We start from the raw sequence: 27,881 nt of genomic DNA on the forward strand, positions 1-27,881 counted from the left end.
AGACGTGCTTTTGTTTACACTGACTCAGCAACCCCTTCCATCCATCCATCCATCCATCCAGATCCTACCGATCCCTGCCAAGTCCCACCCTCTCTGGACATTCATTCACATTCATTATTCAAGGACTGTCCGCAAAACCTCGTCCAAGTCACTTAACCTCTCTGCCTTAGTCTCCACAGCTGAGAAATGGGGAAAATAGTAAGAACTGCCCGAAAGGGTTATTGTAAGGAGGAGCTGGAGAGAGAAGGGAGGCATGGCAAGTGCTCTGCTAATGTATGGTATATGGTATGCACTCGAGTCCTTGAAATTCTTACAAATATCCAAGCTATTCTTAGTCTACAGATGAGCAAACATATCCAAGACTTGCTCAGGGTCACATAACTGGTAAATGGCTGACCTGGGACTAAAATCTAGTATCTGACCGCAAAATGACCAACTGTCCCACCCGTTCATAGCTTGTTGGGCACTGTGTGTCTGAATCCTGTGGCTTTTACTGTCTGGGTCACATAATTTGGCCCCTGTTCACGTTTGCTTGAGCCGTTTGGCAGGTTACCCAATCCTGACTCCCCATCTAGTCAGTAAGCTTCTTGAAGGCAAGGTTTGCCTCATATTTAAAAAGTTTTGCAATTTTGGTAGGGGTGGTAGAGGGGGCGGGGAGGGAGGAGAGGTTATAGGCGATGGGCTTGGGTAGATAATAAATATTTGTTAATCAAAATAACTACACAGAGAATAGCCTCTTTACTCAGTGACACCCAGAACATGAGCTAATGGGGTTAATAAGGTAGGGAATGTTTGTGCAGAGAAAACATTTTGCTGCACGTGCCAGGAATCCTGTCGGGTTTATGGGATAATGCATTTAGAGTTCGTTGAACGACTTAAAGGCTGGGAAGAGCCCGCGTTGAGTGCCTGACGGCGAAGGGAACGGTACCTGGATGTCCCGTGAGCGCTCATAGGCCTGGTAGGCCACCTTCTCCTCGATGCTGGCCAGCTCCTGCTTCAGGTTGGCTGTCTCGTGCTGATGCAGATCCGTCAGGTCGTGCAGCTGGTCTTCCAGTCGCTCGTACCTTTGCAAAGACAGGAGCTGATTCTGAGTGTGACACTTCAAAGGTCTCCTGGTTTTCATTCCCCGGAAGACTATGCTTCCGAAAGAATACGTCCAGCTACAGGGAACATGCTTTTGGCTAACCGTGAAGTCCAGCTAAAAGCACTGGTCTCTGTCACATTAACTTCTGCGTCCTCACTCCTGAGGTTTCATGCACACCGAAGTTGGCTTTCCCACCTCATCAGACAAGCTGAGAAATGGGGAAAATAGTAAGAATTGCCCAAAAGGGCTGCTGTAAGGAGGAGTTGCGGTGACGACACAACAGGCCTGATGCACTCACCAGTGCCGGTCAACGGACAGGGAGGGCTGTCTGGGGTCCGGCTCGAGACAAGGACCTGCTGGTGTCCCCCCCCTCCCCCCTTCTGCCTGCACAGTGCCTTCTGGTTCACAGGCATGGCTCTCAAGCCCAGAGAGCCCGTAAGGAAAGAACCAACTTCTACACTAGAGTTAACTCCATTTCCCAAGGCATACTCTGATTCTGAAAACATGTTTCAATTCTTGGAACTTAGTGCTGATAAAAACATTAAACTCATTAGAAATTATAGGGGAGCCTGGGTGGCTCAGTCAGTTAAGCGGCCAACTTGTCATGATCTCAGGTCATGATCTCATGGTTTGTGAGTTCAAGCCTGGCGTTGGGCTCTGTGCTCCCTGCATGGAGCCTACTTCGGATCTTCTGTCTCCCTTTTTCTGGCCCCTCCCCCACTCAGGCACTCCCTCTCCCTCTCTCTCTCTCTCAAAAATAAATAAACTTTAAAAAAATTTTTTAAAGAAAGAAATTATAAATGACTTACAAGTGGCATTTCCAAAAGTCCAAATCTTTTTTTTTTTTTAATTTTTTTTTAACATTTATTTATTTTTGAGACAGAGAGAGACAGAGCATGAACGGGGGAGGGTCAGAGAGAGGGAGACACAGAATCCGAAACAGGCTCCAGGCTCTGAGCTGTCAGCCCAGAGCCCGATGCGGGCCTCGAACTCACGGACCGCGAGATCATGACCTGAGCCGAAGTCGGACGCCCAACCGACTGAGCCACCCAGGCGCCCCCAAAAGTCCAAATCTTAAGTAACGGAAGAACAAAGATTGTCATTCCCACCTCCCATTTCCCTCAAAGAAGAGGGATTTGTCTTATATTTGAAAACTTAGAATGTTTATTTGAAAACAGGAAGCACTATTTGGGTAATGCATTAGCCTGAAATGACTTCTATCAATGTCAGTGTTAGATGCTTATATAGGTCACCTGACAGAATCATATGAGAGAGAGACAGAGGGAGGGAGACAGATTATATGTCAATTATACCTCAAGAAAAAAAGTGAGATCAAAAAGTAATTTCATGCAGGGGTTCCTGGGTGGCTCAGTCGGTTAAATGTCCGACTTTGGCTGAGGTCATGATCTCACAGTTCGTGAGATTGAGCCCCATTTCGGGCTCTGTGCTGACAGCTCAGAGCCTGGAGCCTGCTTCGGATTCTGTGTCTCCCTCTCTCTCTGCCCCTCCCCCACAGGCTCGCTCATGCTCTCTCTCTCTCTCAAAAAAAACACACTTAAAAAAAAGTAATTTAATGAAGATTTAATAATTATTCTCAGATAGGACTTCATAGGTACCCAACGTTGGTGTAAAAGCCTTTTAAGGATCTCTTACAGCAAACGATACAGTCAGAGGCTAACCCTTGGACAATCACAAACATAACTACACGACAAATGAGGAAACTACCCTAAATTTATATAAGTGGGTATTTGTGAGTTGGAATAAAATTTGGATCTAAAGAGTAGCATATCCCGAACTATTCAGATGGAATTGAAGTCAGTATTTTCTGGAAAACCTGTGACTCAAAAATAGTTATGTGAGAAAGACACTAGAGCCAAAGATGTATGCTGAAAGTTTTAAAAAATGGTTTCATAGAATATAAGAGCTGAAAAAAGCCACATTTACAAATTAATACATTTAAAACCATTTTGAGATATAAAGTATGTAAGTTAAATTTAAAGTTTAACCTTACAATATGTAATGGGCTTTTAATATTTTTTTTATATATTTTTTTTTTTAACGTTTTTTTATTTTTGAGACAGAGAGAGACAGAGCATGAACGGGGGAGGGGCAGAGAGAGAGGGAGACACAGAATCGGAAGCAGGCTCCAGGCTCCGAGCCATCAGCCCAGAGCCCGACGTGGGGCTCGAACTCACGGACCGCGAGATCGTGACCTGAGTTGAAGTCGGACGCTTAACCGACTGAGCCACCCAGGCGCCCCTCTTTTAATATTTTTTTAATTTTTAAAATTCTTATTTATTTTTGAGAGAAAGAAAGACAGCATGTGAGCTGGGGAGGGGCAGAGAAAGAGAGACACAGAATCCAAAGCAGGCTCCAGGCTCTGAGCTGTCAGCACAGAGCCTGATGCAGGGCTTAAACTCACGAACCACCAGATCAGGACGTGAGCCAAACTTGGACGCTTAACTGACTGAGCCACCCAGGTGTCCCATGGGCATTTAACTTTTTCTCTACATTTTTATAAGTTAACATGTTCGTTTTGACTAAAAACAAAAAACAAAACAAACAACCACAATTTTGGGGGCGCCTGGCTGGCTCAGTTGGTAGCAAGCATGTGATTCTTGATCTCAGGGTTGTGGGTTCAAGCCCCACACTAGTACAGAGATTACTTAAAATCTTAAAAAAACAAAACAAAACAAAACAAACTTTGGGGAATCTTTTTACTGACAAACAGTAGAAAATCACTTATTAATATTTTTATTAATTAGTTATAGGCACATAAAATCTAGCCTATAAATACCTTTTAGAAGTAGCTAATATAGGGGTGCCTGGGCGGCGCAGTCAGTTAGGCATTGGACTCTTGATCTCGGCTCAGGCGATGATCTCATAGTTTGTGGGTTCGAGCCCTGCATAGAGATCTGCACTGACAGCGTGGAGCCTGCTTGGGATTCTGTCTCTCCTTCTCTCTGCCCCTCCCCCACTTGTGCATGTGCTCTCTCTCTCAAAATAAATAAACTTTAAAAAGATGAGCTAATATAAAAAAATAAAATTAGCTAATATAATCCACAAGATTTGAATTTATACTTTACTCTTAAGATTTCTTTTGAAAACTATTTATGGTGAAAAGTTTAGTGAGCAAAATATCGTACATAAAAAAAATGTATACTATATAAAAACTTGAAGATTAATGTGCCAAAGAAAATCTACCTTGTTGAACAATGCAGTGATTTCTTTTTAAAATGGTTATTTATTATTTTTGAGAGAGACAGAAACAGAGAGCATGCGTGCAGGGGAGGGGCAGAGAGAGAGGTAGACAGAGGATCCGAAGTGGGTTCTGTGCTGACCTGATGTGGGCTCAAACTCACAAACCGCGAAATTATGACCTGAGCCGAAGTAGGACGCTTAGCTAACTGAGTCACCCAGGTTCCCCAACCATACAATGGGTCATTTACTTGACAGTTATCGTGGAGGAAAATAAAATACAGATCTACGAATTAGTGTAACAAAACTTTATGACAGAAGTCTACTGGAGCTTAAGAAGGAACTCCACGTGCACATGAGCTACAGACTATACAGCAACATTTTAACAGACTCACACAACTCTCTCTGAAGTATCAACCTGTACGTCACAAACTATAAAGTTTAGAATCACGAAGTATGGAAAACACTACTGATTTTAAATGTTTTTTTGATCCACATCCATATCCATGGAAAACACAACCACGAGCGTGTCACTTCCAAGCAATCTGTCTGCACTTAGTAAGTCATGCTTCTAGAAGAATTCCAAGAGAACAGTCTGACATACCTGTATCTTTCCTCTTGCAGCGTCTGAGAAATAAAACCGTATTCTCTCTTAAACTGCACCTTCAGCGCCTCGATGTCCTCGGCCAGCTGTGCCTGGGTGTCCTTGATCTCCCTCAGCTCCTCCAGGATCATGGTGAGCTTGCCCTGGCTGTCCAGCGTGCCGGCTCCGCTGGCCCCGAAGGACTGGTTCCCGTTACTGTCGGCGGAGCCCGACGTGCCACTCGAACACTCGTCATCGCTGCCGTACTTGGGTTTGTTCACAATGGTGGCGCTGCCCCCATAGGCCCGCGGACTCCCTTCAGGCCTGAATTCCTCCAGGGAATTTTTTAAGTGAGCGATGTTATCGGCGCTGCCAAACTTATTCCGGATCAGGTTGGCAAACTCCCTGGACTTATTGAAGACGAACACGGGCGGGGTGAGGGACACGCCCGGCATGCCCGATTTCCCGCACTCTGTGCCGTGGGGAGCAGTTCGAGACTTCGCGTGGGCATCTTTCAGGGAGTGCGGCACGTCCTTCAGGTTGTCTTTGGCAATGTCCTTTGCGCTCCTGGAGGCTCCATTCTGCTCGATCTCCCTGAGCTTTCTATGATACTGTTCTAACTTCTTCTGAAGCTGGGCAATGGAGTGAGCGGACTTCTGATTCTTCTTCTCAAAGACTTGCTTGATGCGGCCCGCCTGCTGCTTGTCTGCGCTATTGACTAGTTTCAGATACTCTGCAACATTGCCGTCGCGGGACGTCTGCTCGATCTTGATCTGCTCTGTCACCTTGAGAATTTTTTGTTTCAGGCTGTCCGCACTGAGTTTGACCTTGTGGAAGTCCAGGATGCCATCCGGTACGTCAAAGTTGAGGTTGGTGTCGGACCCCCCTCGGCGAATGTTCAGGGGCAGGCTTAGGGTGTTCATGTCATGTCGCTCTACCTGAAAGAGGGAGGAAGCACTTGAAGACTTGAAGGCAAAGGCACAGTTACTGTGAGAGAATCTGGGCACACACTACAGACATACTTCAGGTCCCAGATCTTTAAACTGCAAGTATTCCTAAGATAAAAACTCCCTACTATTATCCCAGTTGAACAGAGGACAGCCCAACTCCTTCCTGCATCCATGTGTACTATGAGATTCAGGTTTCCCAGGGCTTCCAATGTTTTGCCTGATTACATGTAATTGTCAGTTGCCAGGGTGGAAAATGCATAATGGGACAAGGTTACCCTCAGTCCTAGTTTCCCCAGATGCCCAGGTAACTAGGGTGCCTGCCATGCTCCACGCACAGTGAATTTCGACACTGTGGGAAATGCACCCAGTTCAGACCTCAATCACTTAAGAAGAAGAATGAGGGAAAAGTTCCAGCAGGTACATTCATCATCAACACAAGAAATTATTTTCTTACTGGAATCATTAAGCAGATGTGATGGGATAATATGATGCAAAATTAATTTTACTAACTGAGTAACAGTACAGTGTGTACAGGTGGAAATAAACAACCCAACCACAACGGAAGTGATTAAAAAAAAAGAACAGCAAGTGATAATACCCTGTGAAATGGCTTTCTCACTCAAGGGCCACCTGGGGAAGAAGTGCAAAGTATCACTGAGCACCACAGGTTTGTGCCGGGCAAGGGCAAGGGCAAGGGCAAGGGCAAGGGCAAGGGACAGGGACAGGGACAGGGACAGGGACAGGGAAAGGGAAAGGGAAAGGGAAAGGGAAAGGGAAAGGGCAAGGGCAAGGGCAAGGGCAAGGGCAAGGGCAAGGGCAAGGGCAAGGGCAACAGATAGGGAAAGGGAAAGGGAAAGGGAAAGGGAAAGGGAAAGGGAAAGGGAAAGGGAAAGGGAAAGGGATAGGGCAAGGGCAAGGGCAAGGGCAAGGGCAAGGGCAAGGGCAAGGGATAGGGATAGGGATAGGGATAGGGATAGGGATAGGGATAGGGAAAGGGAAAGGGAAAGGGAAAGGGAAAGGGAAAGGGAAAGGGAAAGGGATAGGGATAGGGATAGGGATAGGGATAGGGATAGGGATAGGGATAGGGATAGGGAAAGGGAAAGGGAAAGGGAAAGGGAAAGGGAAAGGGAAAGGGAAAGGGAAAGGGATAGGGATAGGGCAAGGGCAAGGGCAAGGGCAAGGGCAAGGGATAGGGAAAGGGAAAGGGAAAGGGAAAGGGAAAGGGAAAGGGAAAGGGAAAGGGAAAGGGAAAGGGAAAGGGATAGGGATAGGGATAGGGATAGGGATAGGGACAGGGACAGGGACAGGGCAAGGGCAAGGGCAAGGGCAAGGGCAAGGGCAAGGGCAAGGGCAAGGGCAAAGGGCAAGGGCAAAGGGCAAGGGAAAGGGAAAAGGAAAGACGAAGGGAGCCTGGGTGCCAGGTACCATGGATATGTGTCTTGTTTGATCCTACCATGCCAAGTAAAGACTATGTTAAACCCATGTATGTATAAACTGAGACATCAAGAGCCAGGATCTGAATTCAAGTCACCCTTATGGGGTTCTCTGTCTGTGTCAGGACACTCTACCAAGGTGTCCCCAAAGGACTAAAGACAAGCCTTTGCAGAGTCTGAACACAACCTCGAAAGATTTGTAACCTCTAAACTGAAACATCTGATTTGTCAAGTTAACTACCTCTTGATTAGAATAATCCCTTGATACAGAGTCTCACTGGAAACCAAATGGGAGACAATATTCAGCACAAGTTATTTTTTTTTTAAAGGAACAGTAGGCAGAAATAGCAAAATATTAATAAGATATTAACACACCTCACCCTGCCTAAGTGACCCAGACTCGAATGTGTTCATTTCCAACAATGAAGTATTAACACTCTGTCCCATGCACAATCCTGCCCAATGCTTTCTCCCAGAGAAGGGAGCCCAATGGCATAGTGGGACACAATCCCAGGCTGGTGAGTCAGTCCTCCTACACAACTTACAAAAGTTTGTTAACATTATTTCTTGGCCCCTCTCTTCCAACACACAATTTTGCTATGAATAAGAGACACTGGGTGTTTTATCTGGCAGAAGAGTGTCACAAAGGAAAGGCTGGAAGTAAATAAATGCCAAGTCACTTGTAAGACTAGAAAAAAGGAGAAAGGAATTCTGACGTCACCTGATCAAGACAGACGGGTGGGCGTAGGGAATAAAGAAGGTATGGGATAATCATCTTCAAGTCCTAGAGAAGACCAGAGGGAGCTCAAGGAAACTCTGTATCTATGGCTCACTAGTGAACCCAAACAGGAATGGGTTCAAATTACATTAACAGAGAACGCACTAAATCTAGAAAATGTTTATCTGGGGCAGACAGGGTAATCTGTGGTAACCACACAATCAGGAGCCTACAAATTTGTATCACTGCAGGGATTCACTGATCTGATCATGCTTTTCTACTTCTCAGAAACTTTCTTTGGCTCCCCAAAGCCTCCCAGATTGAATAATACAACCCAGCCACTACAAGGCCCTAGCTTACCTTTCAGGCCTCACCTTGCACCTAATGGATGCCATTCATCTCAAGTGAACCTTACAACCCAAAGTTCCCAGAATGTAGGGGAATGTCCTATGGATTTTCTCATATGAATGATATCCACAATGCCTGCCACCCATCCACTTCTGGTTATCAAAATCCCACATATTCCAGGGGCGCCTGGGTGGCTCAGTTAAGCCGCTGACTTTGTCTCAGGTCACAAGCTCATGGTGTGTGAGTTCAAGCCCCGCGTAGGGCTCTGCACTGATAGCTCGGAGCCTGGAGCCTGCAGCCTGCTTTGATTCTCTGTCTCCCTCTCTCTCTCTCTGCCCCTTCTCCACTTGTGCCCTCTCTCAAAAATAAACTTAAAACATTTTTTTTAAATCCCACATATTCTTGAAGCTCCACTTGGAAAATCCCACTTATTCCACGAAGCTTTCCCTACTCCATCAGAAAGCTGCCTGTTCTTTCTGTGGTCCTCCATGGTGCTTTCACGGTGCCACATGACTCATCCCCCCCCCCCCCCCAATCCCGGGTACAGGCTCCTTTAGGGAAGAGACTTGTCATACCTACACCCGGTCTGTAGTGCTAGCACTGTCCCTATTCACAGGAGACTATCGATAAAGTTTGCCGAACTCGGATGACATCATTCTTTATTCCAGGAGAGTCACTCCGAAATCACTTAAGTTATATTTTAATAGAACCAAGACAGTGACCTTGGATGTTCTTCCCATACAGACCTGAACATTTCAGGCAGAGATGTTTTCCCCACAGCTGGGTAGTAAGTTCTATACCATTTCAAACAGGTTCAACCAAATGAAAACTTTTCTGGGGCACCTGGATGGTTCAGCAGTTGAGCGTCTGACCCTTGGTTTCGGCTCAGGTCATGATCTCACAGTTCATGGGACTGAACCCTGAACCTGGGAGTTCTCTCTGTCTCTCTGCCCTCTCCCCCACTCGTGCTGTCTCCCAAATTAAAAGGAAAAAAAAAATGGAGATTTTTCCGAGAATCAATGTGCAGCAACACAACACAAATACAAATAAGGATTTTTTTTTTTTTTTTTAAGTAGGCTCTAGGCCCAGTGAGTGTGGAGCCCAACACAGGGCTTGAACTCACAACCCTAAGATCAAGACCTGAGCCGCGATAAAAAATGAGATGCTTGACTGACCAAACCACTCAGGCACCCCACAAATAAGGACTTTTAAACTTTAAATGAAGTATAACTTACATACAGAAAAGAACACATTTAGTAATAAAACTCAATACTCAATGAACTGTCACAAACTGGACATACTGTATAACCGTGACCTAGTAAAAAACAGTAACAACAACAACAACAACCAGAACCAAAGCTCCCCGTGCCCCCTTCCATCACAAGTACATCACCCCCATCTCTAGGGGTAACCGTGAGCCTCACCTCTAAAGGCATGCGTTAGTTTTGACCAATCATCACACACTCTTGTCTTTTTTGCTCCACTTTGTCTGGGACACTCTAAAGACCTCGCTTTTGCCCTCTGGAGCTCGAAGATCAGATTAAGTTATTTTTAAAAATCCACCGAAACCTGCTTGGCTCTGGAGAAGTCCACCAAGTTGGAAGATGCAGAGGCTTTTATACCTTACCTTCCCAAATGCAATAGTAAGTCAGCTCCCGTTCTTCCTTTAATCCTCAGCCCCACGGCAGCTGGCCAGCCAACGCTGGTGTTGCAATGCAACGGCCTCCTCCCTTACAGACTGCTGGGCCAGGACAGCCTCGAACACCCAGGAGCGTTTGCACACAGAGAGCTGGCTGACTTCTGGCTCACTTTAAAACTATAACAATGCTTGGCATGTCCTCGACGGTCCAGGCTGGGGAAAGCAACAGCATTCAGAGCTCAAATCAATCTACCTCACTGCTTGTCAGCAAATCTCAGTTGAAAATGTCTGATGAGGGTAGAAGGTTGAAAACTATTGTTGGGTCACACCTCTTTATAGCCTTTTATAGCCCTCGCTCTGCAGGGTAATGAAGGGCGACGTGTACACATCGTTACCAGATGCCCATGCATTCCCTAAACCCAAAGTGAAATTTCACATACGTGCTGGGGAGAAAGCTGTGGGCGTCCCCCACGTCATCCGGAGCCGGCCCCGAGGGCAAGTGCACGGTGCAGCTGTCTCAGGGCGGGACCCAGGGCGGGACCCAGGGCGGGACCCAGGGCGGACAAAGGTTCACGGATCACCCGGAGTCAGCGTGCACGTGAACCGTGCGGATCAGGAGATGCATGTTCCAGTTTCGGCACTGACAGTAACTAGTTACGTCGTTAGCTAAATCAGGTCACGTCTGTGGGCTTCAACTTCCTCATCTATAAAGAGACGGAACCATACAAGTCGCAGCTAACAGTGCAAATTCCATGACCTTTAATCCAAGTTATCTTTACTGTGAGACAGTATTGTGGAATAGTCAAGACCCTGGGCTCCAGAGACAGACTGCTTTTGCTTTCTGTCTAGGCACCGCTTTTACGAGCTGTGTGGCTTTGGGAAAATGATTTAGCCTCTCTGTGCCTCAGTGTCCTCTTCCGTAAAACGGAGATCACCTTTCTTCAAAGAGTTGTGAATGAATGAATGAGATAATACGCATAAAGTGCTTAAAGAGTTCCTGGCACAGAGAATGGTTTCAAAAAAGGTTTGCTACTGTTGTCATTCCAATTTCATTTAAAAATGTACCTCCATGTAAAAACTGAAAGGAAACAAGCTCCAAACAATGGTTATTTTTGCATGGCGGGGTTTAGAGGAGTCATTCTTGTTTTTATGTTTCCATATTTTCCAATTCAAAAAAAAAAAAAAAAAAAAGAACATGAAATACCATTTTGGCAGAATAGATGCTATTTTTAAAAATGACTGCTAGCCCCTTTCAGTTCTCTTAGAATGACTTGGCTATTATTAGTTTACGTGAAAGGCAGACCACCGACATCCTAGTGAAAAGCCATCGCTAATAATGTTTTCCTTCCGGCAGCGGCAACATTTCCACGGTCACCTCAATGTTCTGGAACAAAGGCTACAGAAAAGCCTAAGCCCTGGACTAACATCAAAAACCGACACTGAGTCACCTCTGCCAACAATCCAAGGCTCCGATACAACGTAAGCGAGCTCACCTCGCTCACTGGGAAGCCAGGCACAGCACAAAGTAATACAGTGGCTGCGGGAACACACTGTTCCGGCTTCCAAAGAGGGCTCTCTTCGTGACATTTCATATCTACCCCCTAAAAGCTCCAGAGGAAAATGAACAAAAGGGAAGGACAGTCAATGCAGGGGCACACCACCCAAACCCCACCCAAGAGAAGTGGAAAAGGGAACGCAGTGGGGGGGGGGGGGGGTTGGGGAGTAGGGAGGGGGGTAGTGGGGGGGGCGGGCCTGTGGGTGCCTGGAGGGCATGGACCGAAGCATTAGTCCCCGGAGGCTCTGGGGGTCACGGAATGGCCCGAACAAGCAGAGGCACAGAGAGATCAGAACGAAGAGGGGATGACAACTGCCTGCCTAGACCCGAGGCCGGATACAATGGACCTTTTGCGTTAAGAAAAGCTGCCTGGGGAAAAAAAGAAAAGAAAAGAAAAGCTGCTTGAGCTCAGTCACACTAGGAAAGAGTCAGTCCTTGAAACCGGCGGCCATTTCCTAGGCAACAGGTATTCCCCAGCGCACACGAGCGTGCTCTCACAGACAGGCCCACAAAGGCACTCACAGGTCTCTGTGGCCCGGGGTCCAGGCCCACACAGCTGACATTCTGTACCCTTACTCATTTTAGCCGGAATCTAATTTCAGGTCCAGAGGCAAGGCTGCTCCTGTGGCATGCCAATCAGAATGTGCTAGGCTTTGCTGTGGCAACAATGCCACAATCTCAGTGGCTTTAAAAAAAAAAAGAAAGAAAGAAAAAAAGAAAGGAAGGAAGAAAGGAAAGGTTCATTCTTGCTCGTGCTAACAAGACTGCTGGGCATCAGCTAAGGGACCCCAGCTGTGAGGGGCCCCACCTTCTGCAGTGTTGCTGGCGGCCATGGCAGGGGACTTGGGGAATCGTTCACTGGGGCCTAAAGACTTCCATCAGAAGAGGCACTTATGGCTTCGTCCGCTCACTGTACCGGGCCTAGCTAACTTCAAGGGGGCTACAGGACGGGGAAAGACAATCCCACCACATGCCCGGGAGGAAAAATGTCACGTTAGGGACACGTGTGGCATCTCATTTGCTAAAAAATTCTGAGATAGGTTCTACCGTTACTGTTTTCCAACGAGAAAACTAGGCACAGAGAAGTTAGATAAGTTGCCTACAGGCACACAACTAGTGAACAGCAGAGTGGGGACTGAAATCCAGGCAGTCTGTCTCCAGAGCCTGCCTCCCGAACAATGACAGGGTACTTTTACTATGAGTCAGGCATTGTGCTAAATACTTTTTTTAGCATTCATATATTCTATACACTAACCCTCTTTCATGAGAAAAGCCAGGCTGATAAACAAATCGATTTCTTGAGGTCCTCCACAGATAATGAATAGCTTAGCTGGGGCTACACTCTGACATACGAAACAGGTAAGACTTTGCAGGACCTAAGCTCAGCCACCAATAGCGTGAGAACCTGCTCTGCAGGGGCCCTACCGGGGGCACCAGGACTTGTGTGGACGCCCTGGGTCTGGTTAAGACTGCTCTGTCAGCACGCTTACCCTCCCTCAGTCTGAACTTGAAAAATTCGTCCAGGTTGCTGCCTAACCACAGCGCTCATGTTGCTGGCTGAAACCACACCAATCTCAGGTTTGATACGGCCTGTGACATTCATTCTTCTTCACCCGTGCTTTAAAATAGGCACAGTGGTGCAGGCAAAGTAATTCTGAGGACAAAAAAAAAAAAAAAGCCTATTGCTTTTACTGAAATCACATGCAGCATTTACAATCACTAAGGGAAGAAAGAGAAGGAGAGAAACAGATGGTAAAAATCAGAGAAGTGAGATAAGAGACCCCTGGAGAAGAAGCCAGCCACGTCTAAGGGCCTAACAACTGAGGGGTTCAGCTCTGGACGCATGTGGGGAAGGCGCTCAGTAGATAAGTCATAGATCTGCCTGGAGAAAAGGAAAGACACTCTTCCCTCTGCTGGGTGATAGAGCAGAGAAAACAAGGGACTGCCTGGCATGGCCCTGTAGGGGTACCTTTTTTATGTTTTACCAAAAAATGCGAGCTTTTTATCACTTTGCTGCTAGTAATGCATACAGCACGACTAAGCCATCTTCCGTCTTGCTTTGTGGTAACTTGACGTGCGCTTGCAAAATGTCTCCCCACTCAGTGAACCCAGGGAAGCCAACCAAAGCCCTGAACCCCAGCACCAAACACTTGGTTCTCTTGCTAACTGAGCTAACCTGCACTGGAGAAGAAATTCTGAAAGCTTGTTAAGCAGCCTCATAACGAGATACTAACACATTCATGTTGATACCTACACAAAGTAGTCAATACCTGTATTTTAGAAGAATGCCACTTTCCCTCCCTCTACAGGCTAGAAATGAAAAACCTTAGGGAGGCCTGGGTGGCTCAGTCAGTGGAGGGTCTCTTAATTCCAGCTCAGGGCGTGATCTCACAGTTCACGAGTTCAAGCCCCACCACGTTGGGCTCTGCGCTGACGGTACAGAGCCTGCTTGGGAGTCTCTCTCTCCCTCTCTCTCTGCCCCTTCCCTGCTCTTGCTCTCTCTCAAAAATAAACATTAAAAGAAAAATGAAAAATCTTAAAGATCTTCACATAGTATCCCAAAGATATTTTATTAGTAAAGTGACTTCATAAAATGTTTGTTCTAATTCGCTTAGACAAGGAACACACTTCCTTTTGTAGCTCAAGTCTGACAATAGTATACTACGAACTTTTAAAGAAGTTCATGGTGTACAGAACAGGAACTGAATCACTAGTTTTACCATAAAGGTTTTATTTCTCCTGCCTCTTCCTCTCTTAGCATCATGGACCAAAGAAATTCGACAGCATCAGGAGTTTTTAGTCCTTGCCTGCAGGTAAAGTTCACCTCATTACTCTGGGATTAAGGATCATTTGGAACAGGGGACAGACTACGTGTACCTTTGCTGGCCCAATCCTTTATCCCAACACTGCGAATTAACAGATGCAGGAGATTAGACAAAGTGTTTACGGTTCTCAAAAACAAATTCTTCAAGCATCTTCAAGCACTTATGAACACTTGACACTGTAATTAGAAATAATTATCTTCTCATTAAGCCTCTACCAGGCAACAGTGGTAACCTACTTTGAATTACATGCACTAGAAAATACAGATGTCTTCAAAATAGCTTAGAACTCACTTTCAATTAATACAAACTAATCTCTTACAAAATTAGTCTGACCTGATAAAAATTTACTAGATGCCGTGTAATCTACAGAAGAATTAAATCAGAGGGGGAGAAGAAGCTAGAAGGGACAGGCTAGGGTAACGAAAAGCAAGCAACGTATATTTAAATCCAACCGCAGGTAAAGGACAGCCATGGTCCCCTGGGGAGGAGACTGGAGAGGCATGTGAAGCAACACCAAAAGAGGGCTATTTCTTTTTCTTTTTTAATATTATTTTTGGGAGAGCACGAGTGGGGGAGGGGCAAAGAGAGGGGGGCAGAGGATCCGAAGTGGGCTCTGTGCTGACAGCAGTGAGCCTGATGTGGGGCTGGAACTTATAAAATGCGAGATCATGACCTGAGTCGAAGTCAGATGCTCAACCAACTGAGCCACCCGGTGCCCCCAAAAGAAGGCTATTTCTAAGAGAAAGAGTCTCTGGGCATCCTATCTATCTTGCCTCAAAAACAGGCAAGTCTGGGAAAGGGAAGTGAACACCTAACACCTGCCCCCCATCTCTACAGGTCGGGCATGAAGAACTCGGCCTTCTTGAAGGAAGGGCTCACAGTTCCTTCTGGTGGGGAGATATGGGGTGGGGAGTTCTAAAGGGGAAGCAGGAAACCCCAATTTTAGGACTAAATGCAGAATGAACATCATTGTGGCTTTTAGTTCCTCCACTTAGAAGAAACTTGGGGTGTGTGAGAACCCCTGGGTGCTGAACTAACCACTTCCAGGGTTCTGGAGTCCTTCCTACCATGGGAGTTACTCCCCCACCGGTTTCTGGCAGTGGGAGGGTCAGTAAAACCCTCGCAGGAAAGGGACTGAGCACTTGCCTTGAGGACTAGGGGAGAGGTAGAAATACCACATTATACCCCAAGAGAACCGCCTCGGGAATCGAAGCAGGAGAGACAGCTCTGAAGGAGGAGAAAAATGGGTCTCCGAGGCCCTTAGCCAGTGAGCAGGGTTCTTGGGAGGAACGTGTGCTTAACCTAAGTGTCTGAATGATGACCACACAAAGCCAGCACTGTCCTGCAGTCTTTCAGCATCTCCAATCCGAACGAAGTCTTTGAGGATTTCTTAGAACCCTCTCAGAGGCACATGACAACAGCTAACTTCACCTGAGGGGCACTGATCTGCAACAGAAGTCAGACTGTCGGCACTGGAAGAATCTTCGTAGATCTCACTTGGCTTAATGCCCGTTTTAAAAGGCAATAGCTTCAATACGAACGCAAGTAACTTTTCACTTCAGTCCACATTCTGTTCATGAGAGGTACTCTTCACAGGAAAAGTAATTTTCCCTACAAGGGGAAGTAATTTGTCCACTGAAGTATAGCTTCTTAGCTAAATACATAAAGTAAATATAATAGTCAATATGATAGGGGTGTCCTATCAGATAACAATGTCTCCCTTTTTGCTAGGAAGTTCAGCCCAAATGAATAACTGTTAGACCTGGTGATTAGCATTCCTTTCCTTTTTAATTTTCAATTTTATTTTTGGATATTACTGCTACTCTATTTCCCATGCTTTATCACACCCTCTTAGGATAAAGAGGTAAATGTGCCTCAATCTACAGATTGTTAGGTAGGTCACCCTGCCTGGCGGTGAGCACCATACTCTTGCTCCCATATGTAACGGGGAATATGGTCAAACACATCCAGCTCATAAGCTGACACAGCTCCTGCTGTCCCCCATTCCCAGGGCACCTGGAGAAAGCCACACTGAAGACTACAACTTGGCTTGTGTCCTTTGAAAAGTTGCTTAGTAAGATTGAGCCAGAACTTGATACTTGGGTCCCAAAGCACATTCCCAAAGCAAACCTAAGCCTCCTTATTAAGTTTTTCTCTGCAGGTCAGGGTTTAATTTGGTTTTGGTACTATAAAAAATATTGCATACGTACTGGATAATTAGTACAGAATTTTGTTATAAATAGAACACAACTAGTCATCAGATAGGGCTTAGAAATAACATACCTAATTCTGTAGTAGAAAAAAAACTGATCCTTACTAGTTTATTTCCCTTTTGCAATATGGAGCTTATTTCCTTTAAGCAATTTTATTTTTCCTAATGTAAGCCAGGAGTATTATCACCAACTAACAATTAGAAATAAAAATCTCCCTTAGTTCTACCAAAATAATAAATAGCATCATATTCAAGGAAAAAAATTTTCATGTCCATGAAAAGAACAATCAACATCTTAGTATTTATTTTTCATATGGAAGTTACGTTAGGCTTCAAAGGAGGCCAAGCAATGTAAAAAAACTCTGATTGCCTTGGACCAAATAAAACTATCTTTCTAAAAGACAAACCAAGTCCTGTTCCTTCTGAAAATCTTTAAAATTCCCTAGACTAGGGGTGCCTGGCTGGCTCAGTCAGTCGAGCATGTGACTCCTGATCTCAGGGTTGTGAATTCAAGCCCCACACTGGGTGTGAAGACTATTTAAAAAAAAAAAAAAATTGGTAATAAAAAAAATTCCCTGAGGCGCCCGGGTGGCTCAGTCGGTTAAGCTTCCCACTCTTGGTTTCGGTTCAGGTCACGATCTCATGGTTCATGAACTTGAGCCCCACATCGGGCTCTGTGCTGACAATGCAGAGTCTGCTTGGGATTCTCTCCCTCCCTCTCTGCATCTCCTGCGCATGCGCTCTCTCTCAGAATAAATAAACTTAAAAAAAAATTGTTAAAAAAGAAACTAATACGTGAAATCCTCAGCAAAGAATTTAGAACTCTCTGGATCAGGGTCCTATCTTGGCCATATTCCAGGAGACTTGCCCATAATGATATTTTGAGCGCATCTATTCAAGAGGCACCAGAGTAAGGCTGGAGCTTTGTATACACTCTCATTTCATCCCCACAGCCCCATGAAGTAGGTATCAATAGCTATGCTTTACAGATTTGGAATGGGAAGGCATGAAATAGGTTGTGGTTATAGCTAGTAAGCACAGAACCAGGATTTGTACCAAAGCCTGTAAGCTTTCAACCTTCACCTTATTCCATTAATCCAACAAGCCTCTGAATGCTTCACGCACTTTCCTATTTCTGTGTGTTAAGTACCTCCTAGCTCCTCACCCTAGCGTGGCCTTGCATGCCTCCACCCCAATTTACCTTTCCAGGACCAGTTCAAACACTGTCTCTTCCACAAAGCTACCCCTACCCCCACGCTCTGCTAGAACAGACGGCTTCCTTTGTGCTCTCCCCAAAATTTGCATTTACCCCTTGAACAGTGTTTATCCTGCTAGGCATCTAAGTATTTATATAACATTGGATCCCCCTCCCCACCCCCCCATACTGAAGCCTCAAAGCTCAAAGGGACGCAATGTCTGATAAGCCACGTGTGTCCTGCCCCACATTCCTTCTTCAATAGGACCTTAGTCTCTTGCTCAATCAATGGTAGACAAACAGCCAACTGGGGCAGCCAGCTGTCCCTCCTGTTTACATTCTCTTGGTTGCTGGCCAGGAGGGAATCAAGGAGAACCCGTAGCCAAGAGGTTATTCGGGGTTGTATTCCAGACAGACTGGACTGCAGACGGTTAATGCCTCTCGATTCAAGCAGAAGATCAAAAATTCAGGAAACTGACGTGTCTCATGGCTTTCTGTTGTTCCAAACAACACAGGTGACCAACTAACGCATGACCCACAATGTACAGAATACACAGGCGTACGCTCTTCCTCCCTCAGTGACCTTCTCCCTACCGGCATCATCCTAACTGTTGCTGAGAATCCACATGCTTGCTCCTTCTTTCACACCATGTTTTAACTCAATACGCTATTTGTGATGGCATAAGGATGCAGTCTTAGTATTGCAATAAATGAAAAACTTTTTTTGAAATAACATATCTACTGTGCCAGCAACATTATCAGGTGTAGTTCCCTGTCCCTTAGGAAAACATAATTCAATAGAACGTGAACACAAAAATAAAGAAGTCCTCTTATCCTCCAGAGTCTAAGGAGACAATGACTTGTTTTAAAGGACAAAAGGAAAGGGGTGCCTGGGTGACTCAGTCAGCTGAGCCCCTGACTCTCGATTTCAGTTCAGGTCATGATCTCAGTTTGTGGGTTTGAGCCCTGCTTCGGGCAGGCTTGGGATTCTCTGTTTCCCTCGCTCTCTGCCTCTCTCTTGCTCACTTTCTCTCTCTCTCTCTCTCTCTCTCTCTCTCTCTCTCTCTCTCTCTCTCAAAATCAATAAATAAACATTAAAAAAAATAAAGGACAAAAGGAAGGGCTCCTGGGTCGCTCAGTCAGTTGAATGTGTGACTCTTGATTTTGGCTCAGGTCACGATTCCAGGGACATGGGATCAAGCCCCAAGTTGGGTTCCACACTGAGCATAAAGCCTGCTTGAGATTTTCTCTCTCTCTCTCTCTCTGCCCCTCCCCTCCTCAGGTGCACTTCTCTCTCTCTCAAAAATAAGTAACTACACATAAAAAAGAAAATAAAGGACACGAGCAGGCCTCAAGAAGAATGGTTCAAGAGAGGACAGGATCTTGGCAAAATAGTACAAGTTGATTTTAAAAAGAGAAGCTACTGGTTAAAGACTTAAGCATCATATCATTTTCCACTTGCTTCACATACATTATTTTATTTTTCCTTTCAAGAATATGAGATGAGAATAATTACTTTACAGATGGAAAAAGCAAGTGACTTGTCTGAAGTCACAAAGCCAATAAGTGGGAGAGCTGTGATTCCAGCTGGCTGCGAGGTCTGCGCTCTAACATTCCCACCTTTCACTGAGAGTCCTGCTGCCTTATGCCAGACCCTTTACTAGACACAAACATGTTTCCCACACCCCTCCAACCCTAAATTTTCGTTCACTTAAAGCACTGTGTATCCATTAAATATTGCAAAGTGGAAAATAAGTACCGGAGAGAAACCAGGAGACCAAATACTAACAAACAGCTTTAGGCAGTTCTTGGTGCCACAAGGCAATTACTGGAGATGTTGCCAATTTAACATTAATGAGTTAGAGAAGAAACTAGCTTAGATCCCAAGATATCTTGAATACAAAATGTAGCCCGCTTCTGTTTTAACCACCGCTACTGACTCTCCATGCCAGTGAAACATGCCAGTTTGTACAGAAAGCCCCTCCTCTGAGTACAGCCCTAGGAGGCAGATAATAATCAGAGGCTCTGCTACGGGGATGAAGCAAAGAGGAGGCTTCTTTCTCCCACAGACACAGCAGTTTAAAAGCACTGAAGATTTGTATTTCAGATACAGGACAGTCCTCTAGGAACACACTGCTTTGTAATCTGGAAAAAAGGAAACTACAAAAAAATAAATTGAACTGTAGATTGTGATTTTTAAGATAAACACTATACTGTGACCTTTCTTGGAACCCACGTCTATATTTGGGGTGACGATATTTCCAGAGGGAACAGCCTTCCAGGGCTCACTCACACCTGCAGCAACCAGCCAGCTGAGATTCACAAGAAAGCCCCAATTCCAAAGCCATGTGTCCTAAACAGAGGTTAATTGTATTATGGTGGTAGCATATGTTCATGGTTAAAAGCAGATACAGGGCCAGACTGTGTAGGTTCAAATCCTAGCTCTGTCACGTTAAATGTATCATTGTAGGTGAGCTGCTCATTCTCTCTATGCCTCGGTTTCCTCATCTGTAAAGTGGGGACAGCAGTACCTACTTCACGGGGTGACTGTAAACTTGAGATGAATTAATATTCGTGAAGTGCTTGCAACAGGGCCTCATACAGAGCTAAATGCTCTAAGTATAGGCTATCGCTTATCAAACCCAACATACCCAGACAGGTGGGAACTTGGGAAAAGTCCAGAGCCAAGAGCAATGATGCTGCTGTCACCACGATCACGCTCTTCCCGGAGAAGCTGGTAACTCCCTCCCCACTCCACATCATGGAATCTGCTTATGTGTGCATATGCATCTTGCAGCGGAGACAGGATGGGGAAAGTCAGGCAGAATCTCAAAGCACACAGGAGGTCCCTTCAGAATCAAGTTCCAATGAATCTGAACTAACTGTAAAGAGAATTTTTCAAAAGATGCCCATTCACCCAAAACCAGAACACCTAAGTATCTGAGTGATCCAACTTTTGAAAAGGTACAAGACCTCAAATGACTAAAACTTAAAATCTCAATATCTGATCCTTAATTTTTTTTTCAGTATCATTAGTCTTCTATGTTGCTACTTAAGTGAAACTAGGACTCTAAATTAAGGCCCTAAAGAGACATTATCTAACATTTCCCTAAGTCTTTAAGCAAAACAAGGAAAAACTGTGTTAGAAAAACCTATCTAATTATTGTAACTTGCTACTTCCTGTAAAAAAATAAAAATAAAAAAGCCTCCCAAAGTAATTCTTGAGAGTATTATGTCATGGAAGCTTGTTTTTACAGATGATGCGTGGGGTTTTTTTAAACTGGGTGATAGTTAACTCCATAACCTTATCTATCAATGGCATCATTTGCTAATTTTGCCCAGGTTCTCTCCACCCCTGACTCAAGCTGTCACCAAATCCTGTTATCTCTTTGTCCAAGAATCTCTCCCTAGATTGACCCTTCCTCACTCTCCCCAGATCCACCCACTGAATCCAGACCCTCACTTCCTATTTCATCTACACAAAGGGCAAGAGTTTAAATGGGTTTCACTGTGTTCAGTGTTTCATTTCCTCAATGCAGCCACGGAGAGTCATTGTACTCATCTTCGCATTATAACGCTGCTCAAGACGTACAACGGCTCTTCCTCTCATAAAGGAATTGGGTTCTTCCTCCTGCCGGTACCTAATCCCTGAGTAATTTTTCCTACTCCAACTTGCCTAGGTCTGTCTTCCTCCTACCACCTCCCTGACAGACTCCAGGGCTACGGTGCATTGAATACATTTCTGCACTTTCTTTCCACCCCAATACTTACGTCATTCCTTCTGGGCACACCCATTCCAAGACCTCGGTCTTACCCACATCCTACCATCCCTTCAAGATTTCTTCTATGAGGCCTTTCCAAAGAACTCCTGCCCAAGTTACTTCTGCTCCTCCCGGATCCATTCTGGCCCTTGTTAATACTACTTATTTTATTCTCCTTACTAGATCTTTACGTTGCTGCAAGTATTCACTTTTTTAGATTCCGTACAACAGCACAGAACTAGCAGTATCACTGACTAGCAAATGCTTATTTATGCGGCCAGCTTCTTTATGCTATAAAGCAGTATATTCCAAATTGTGAATGAGACCCACAGTAAGAAATATGTATTTACCAATATATACATACACATGTGTGCATGTATACATGTATGTAACTTTTATGAAATAATACTTGTATTTACTACATGCAATCCAACTTTATAAGCATATTTTTAAAAACAGCTCATTTTTTGGACCACTGCATATTAGGAAATTATAATTAATTTTAATTTAAGGGTATGTTAATTTTATTATGTAGAGAATGTCCCTGGTTTTGTATACATGTCAGAAACCAAGTACCTTAATGTCTACGTGTAACTTACTTTGCAACAGATTACATACACACTACATAAAACAAATATGGAAAATTTAATTGTTGAATCTTGATATGGTAGATGGGTATTTGCTGTACTCTTCCTTCTACTTTTCCATATAAAAATATAAAATGATAGCTCTTATGCATTAAATTTGTTCCATGACCAATGAATGGGACTCAATCCTGTTTGAACTAGTGCTTTATAACTGGGAAAAAGACAAGCCACATGTTTCTGTGTCTGATAATTAAAGAGGCTCTAACACACTGAAGAATGTCCTGTGGTTACTTCCTGGCCAGTGGGGTCAATAAAGGATTAAACTTTCCAGTGCTGAGTCCACTAATCTCTCCTACAACATTCTTTCTATGAAACTTTCTATGAATCATTACTAAGAGTAACATATCTGATCAAGGAACAGTTTCTTACTTGCAAAGTTCACAGACTTAGAGTTTACCCTAAAACTTCTCAAGAAAAAGCTTTGTGGTTTTCATCAAGGCTTTAAGAGGACTATACCTGGAAACAGCAGAAGTTCAAGGCTATGCACCGAAACTGCAGAACTCATAATAAGCATGTGCACACCTTAGAATTTTCCCCTTCCTTCTCCTTTAAGAACTGGTTCTCAGGGTGCCTGGGTGGCTCAGTCTTGGGTGTCCGACTTTGGCTCTGGTCATGACCTCATGGCTCGAGGGTTCCAGGCCTGCGTCGGGCTCTGTGGGCTCTGTACTGACAGCTCAGAGCCTGGAGCCTGCTTTCAATTCTGTCTCCCTCTCTCTCTGCCCCTCCCCCACTCATGCTCACTCTCGCTCTCTCTCTCTCTCTCTCTCTCTCTCAAAAATAAACAAACATATAAAAAAGATTAAATAAAAAAAATTGGTTCTCATAAAGGAATAATTTCCATGAACAGAGAAACACCTCATTTAATGGATACTGAAAGAGAAGTTTTATAGATGAGTGAATGAAATCTCTAGATAATTAACATTCTTACCATTTAAGGGCCAACATTTTTAAGTCTTGCTGATGTTGGATTTCTAAACTGCTAAATTCCCACGACTTCTTCCCGATTGACTGGGGCCATCCATATGATCAGGTGTGAATTGTGACAGAGCATCGTGAAGTCAGGAAGAATCCTAGACCAGGTCAGTCGGGGACCTGGGGGTCTAGTGAACTCTCCAGTCTTAGGTCCCTCATTTGAGAAAACAAGGTGGATGAAGTCTGTGACCTTTAAGGCCCTGGAGGCTTTTCTACTTAACAGTTCTGTTACTGTTAGGTCTGTGAAGCTCGCAGCCCTCAGCACATACCAAGTAACAAACATCGAATAGGTACCCTTCCTTATTCTCTTACTCTCACTACCAAAATGACGATTAAGCAAGATGCAGTTAAAAACCATATGCGGCAAATAAAAAGAACGAACAGCTATTCACACACAACACAGACGAATCTCATTGTGTCACACTTCATGCTGTATGATTCTTGTGATGTGGAGGTCGGAACCGCTCTTGCTGGGGAGCAGAGGCAGGGAGTGTGATCTGCCAGAAGGTGGCACAAGGGAGCCCTAGGGTGCAGACAATGGTGAGGCGGGTGGTGGTTAACGTGGTACACACAGGTAAAAATTATCCGACTGCACATTTAAGATGTATGTACCTGCAAGTCATTCCTTAAAAAAGTAAAAAATACAAAAAAAAAAAAAAAAAAAAAAAAAACCTTTAGACAATGAAAATACAGCGGCTGTCAAATTACTATTTTATCTTTACAGTACTTATAACATTGAAAATAAATGAATGTAGACTAATACAGCATTGTATTATATACAATTGTACTGTTCAGTTCTAGCAAAATAAGAACTTTAACTTCATTAGTGTCAATTCATACTGCGTTTTGTCAGCTCTTTAACGTTTTTTAAAAAATGTTTATTTATTTTGAGAGACAGCGAGTGAGCGAGCACTGTGAGTGCAGAGCCCTATGCAGGGCTTGATCTCACAAACTGTGAGATCGTGACCTGAGCTGAAACCAAGAGTCAGACGCTTAACCAACCGAACCACCTAGGAGCCCCCAGCTCTTTAATATTTTTAAAGTTCCTGAAGCTTTCAAGACTCTGCCTAATAAGTATTTATTTTTACTACCAGAATATAGCAGAGCAAATGCACAAAACACAGAAAGCAAAGAAATCTGTATGGTATACTAGCAAAGCACTAATATCTGTGGTTATAACTAATCCCATTAGGTTTAGATACAAAAATATTTAATCTTAAATTCTGCAAAATGTAGCAACATCCAAAACACCATGCTGATGCAGACTGCAAATGACCTGGTTCATTACATAACAGTTATTTAGAAAGCCAATGTTTCTCTAAGAGGCCGAATTTAACTATAAAAGCACACAAAGTCCAATTAGAGCTTATTCACTTACTTTGAACCAAATGTTTTTATGATAGTTAATGGAATTGATTAGACCAAATGTTTTTATGATAATTAACAGAATTGACTAATTTAGTTTAATGGAACTGATAGTTAATGGAACTGATTTAGGTTCCACCAAGCCCCCCCAAATACAGGATTTCTACTCAAAAAATGTTTCCTTGTCTATCTTTTGTGAGCCAGGCAGTATGCTAAAAGCACCAGAGTCAGAAAGGTAAAAATGACAAACTGTGCCTCTGCCCTAGGAGCTCCCTCTCTGGGCAGGGAGACACATGGAACCACAGAAATGCAGAAAAACATGAGGAATAAAGAGGCAGAAAAAAGTAACTAGAAGCCTTCAATGAGACGGCTTCTAAGAGGATGATATTTGACTTGGACACAGAACGGGCAGCTCAAAAATCAGCCAAAAGAACCTAGCAAGGAGCATAATGTGTCCACAGAGGCAAAAAGCAGAATATTTGGGAAACTGTGGTTTCTTGAGGTGTCTAGAATTTAGAAGGACTGAATCAGGGTACAGTTGAGAGGGTTGGGGCAAAAAAGACGTGCAGGGCAAGTATCTGTGAGAGGGAGGCACGGGACAGAACACAGACCCTCCCGCAGCTGGCTGTGTGAGCCACACTAGACTGGACACAATACCAGGTGAAAAGGGGAAGCCAGGGTTTTTAAAGTAAGTTGGGATTTTTTAATCATAAAAATACTGAGAAATAGAGATCTTGAAATATCAAAAATGCAAGGGAAAAAAATCACCCATAACACCCTCCCTTAATTAATTTTTTTTTAACGTTTATTTATTTTTGGGAGACAGAGAGAAACAGAGAACGAGCAGGGGAGGAACAGAAAGATGGGGGAGACACAGAATCCGAAGCAGGCTCCAGGCTCTGAGCTGTCAGCACAGAGCCTGACGCGGGGCTCGAATCTATGAACCGTGAGATCATGACCTGAGCCGAAGTCAGTCGCTCAACCGACTGAGCCACCCAGGCGCCCCAACACCCTCACTTAAATACAGACACTGTTTAGACTCTTAACTTTTTAGAAACACAGAACTGTGGTTATGTTGTACATAGAGATTTCGGATACGGTTCACGTGCTGTGTATACAGAGACATAAGAAGGATCCGCTAATCTGTAGGATTTGGTCAATATATGCCTGTATACTCACACTGCACTGCATACCGACACTAAGCGGGCCTCTGTTGGAGACACAGAGATTCTATAACCAGACCCACTATTTAAAAAAAAAAAAATCATTTGAAGCTAAGGATAGCTGAGTTCTCATCTAAAATATTATCTGTCACATAATAAGAAATTGGGCATTTTGCCTCATACACACATGACAGATCATTTATTCCATTTCTACTCTCTCCTCTGGAGACATGAGAGGCTACACACGTTCCAATGATTGCCGCCCTCATGCTTTTTACCAGAGGGCTCGACAGATTACAAAGGATAGAATTTTTACGTAAAATGCAAGAAAAGGCAGGAGTTAAAGATGACTTCCCTGAAGGCTACGATTCCTTTGGTCTTTTATTTATGGATTGAAAGGAGAAATCCTTCAACGTAGGCCACAAATCCTATTCCCCTCACTCTAAGCCATCCATAGTTGGAAAGTATCCCAGATTCTTCTGGCTATAGGAAAGCACCACAATGTACCTGTGTATCTACAGTATCTATTATGACTCAGATTCTATCTGAAAAAATTTAAAAATCCAAATTAGATTAGTAAAAGGGGAGAAGAGGCATGTGAAGAATAGAAAGAAAGCCGTCTGGGAAAGTTTCAATGTCAGATGCTTTTTTCTCTTTACTGTCAATGGTAATGAACCAAATCCTGGGTCCATACCTGGCCTAGAACCCTAACTTCCCAATGAGATCACAAGAACTGTCAGACAGGACACCTGTTCTGAGCGTATTACAGAACCACCTATGTGCAGAATTACCGTCGAAAAACTTATTAATTTTATGCCCAGTCGGAAGACTGCCTTTCTTAAGAGGCTTTACTCATACCTAGTTCCCTAAGATACATGAACGATGGGGTTTTCTTTTTGCCTATACTGGGAAAGCTGATGAACTTAGTAAGACTCCAGGGGCTGCTAACTCCATAACAGTATTCCAGTGTGGTGCACTTTATTAATTCAACAGAGTCCACCTACCTTATTCAGCATTTCAAAATGTTAAAGAACCATCTGTTCAAGATTCACCAACTGCGAACATTATGAAACCTCATTCAGCCCAAGATATTACTCTGAATTTGGTGAACTGAAATGTCTTTGATCTCTACACTTGATGCTTCTGATGTCATCTCATTACTCTGGATGTTGTTATGACTGATGTTCTATCAATAAGGCATTGTAAATATATCTGTACGTATGTCCACAATCCTTGTGTCAGAGAAAAAATGCTCAACTGCTTTTCATCCTGGATAAACATGTAGTCAACAATCAGTGAATATACACTTCATATTACAGGATTGACTCAAAGTGTTCAATCATATCTAATCAGAAGCAAGGGTATGTTTATCTTATTAAGGGACACATTTTTCAAAGGAACCAAACTTTATATATAAACAGTGGGGAAGTGACAAACATAATTAGACAAAATTAAACAATAAGCAGATTTGGGCACCATCATTTATTTTCCACTTATATAACATCTTTCATCAAAAATTTCAATAAATCTTGCCAAGTGTTCAGTGTTCGTGTCCCAACCTGGGATATGATTATCTGAAAGTGTTACAAGTCTACTATGAATTTCACACTCAACAACAGACAGGCATTCAGTCTTTAGAACTCGTTCTTTCCTCCCTCTTGCTTCTCATATCACTAAATCCTCTTTCTTTCTCGATCATCTCTCCAACTCCTAACCCCTCCCTGCCTTCCACCTGACACTGCCCAGTCTAGGTCTTTTATTCTGCACACTGGGCCACTGCAACCACCTCCTTATGCGTCTCACTATCTCAGGCTGCCCCTCCCAGTGGCAGCACTCGGGTTGTCTACAGGAGGAGGTCTAAATTCAGTTCGCTGGAAATCAAGGCCTTCTGTGTCTCAACCTGAACCCGTCTGTCCAGGTTCTGTACTCAGACCCCATTACCTGGACCAAATGGTCTATCCAGGCGACCTTTGACCAGATCAAAAGCGACATGCCCACGTGGTTTCTACTGACTCGCCTCCCCTTGGCTCATGAGCTCCCGCAAGGATGCGGTCTCACTACCCCCTCCACCTCCACCATCTACTTGGTGCCTGCCTGTTGGCATGACAGGTGTCTGACATATTTTGTCTCTATTCCTCACCCCAATTCTACAGGTTATGTTTAGTCTATAATAAGGAATATCAAGGAAGTCAAGGACCCTGAAAAGGTCACAAACCAGTGAGTGATGAGCCCG

At 44.1% G+C, this 27,881-nt stretch overlaps 1 protein-coding gene across 7 annotated transcripts in view; it reads right to left on the reverse strand.

The window, feature by feature from the left end:
- TMCC3 (transmembrane and coiled-coil domain family 3) overlaps positions 1–27,881 on the reverse strand; it is a 290,652-nt gene that overhangs the window by 9,290 nt on the left and 253,481 nt on the right. For 5 of the 7 annotated variants that reach the window (XM_060656745.3, XM_060656748.3, XM_078449610.2 and 2 more), the window contains exons 2-3: positions 4,887–5,803; positions 929–1,064 (exon numbers count right to left, since the gene is read on the reverse strand). In XM_060656745.3, the coding sequence (XP_060512728.1) occupies positions 929–1,064; positions 4,887–5,803 (1,053 nt within the window). Of the gene's footprint in view, positions 1–928; positions 1,065–4,886; positions 5,804–9,941; positions 10,367–10,393; positions 10,483–27,881 lie in introns of those variants that run through there. The other 2 variants (XM_060656750.3, XM_060656747.3) reach the window with 2 other exon arrangements.

This window comes from Panthera onca, chromosome B4 (genome assembly GCF_046562875.1).
Source record: "Panthera onca isolate mPanOnc1 chromosome B4, mPanOnc1 haplotype 2, whole genome shotgun sequence".
Classification (NCBI taxonomy): Eukaryota; Metazoa; Chordata; class Mammalia; order Carnivora; family Felidae; genus Panthera; species Panthera onca.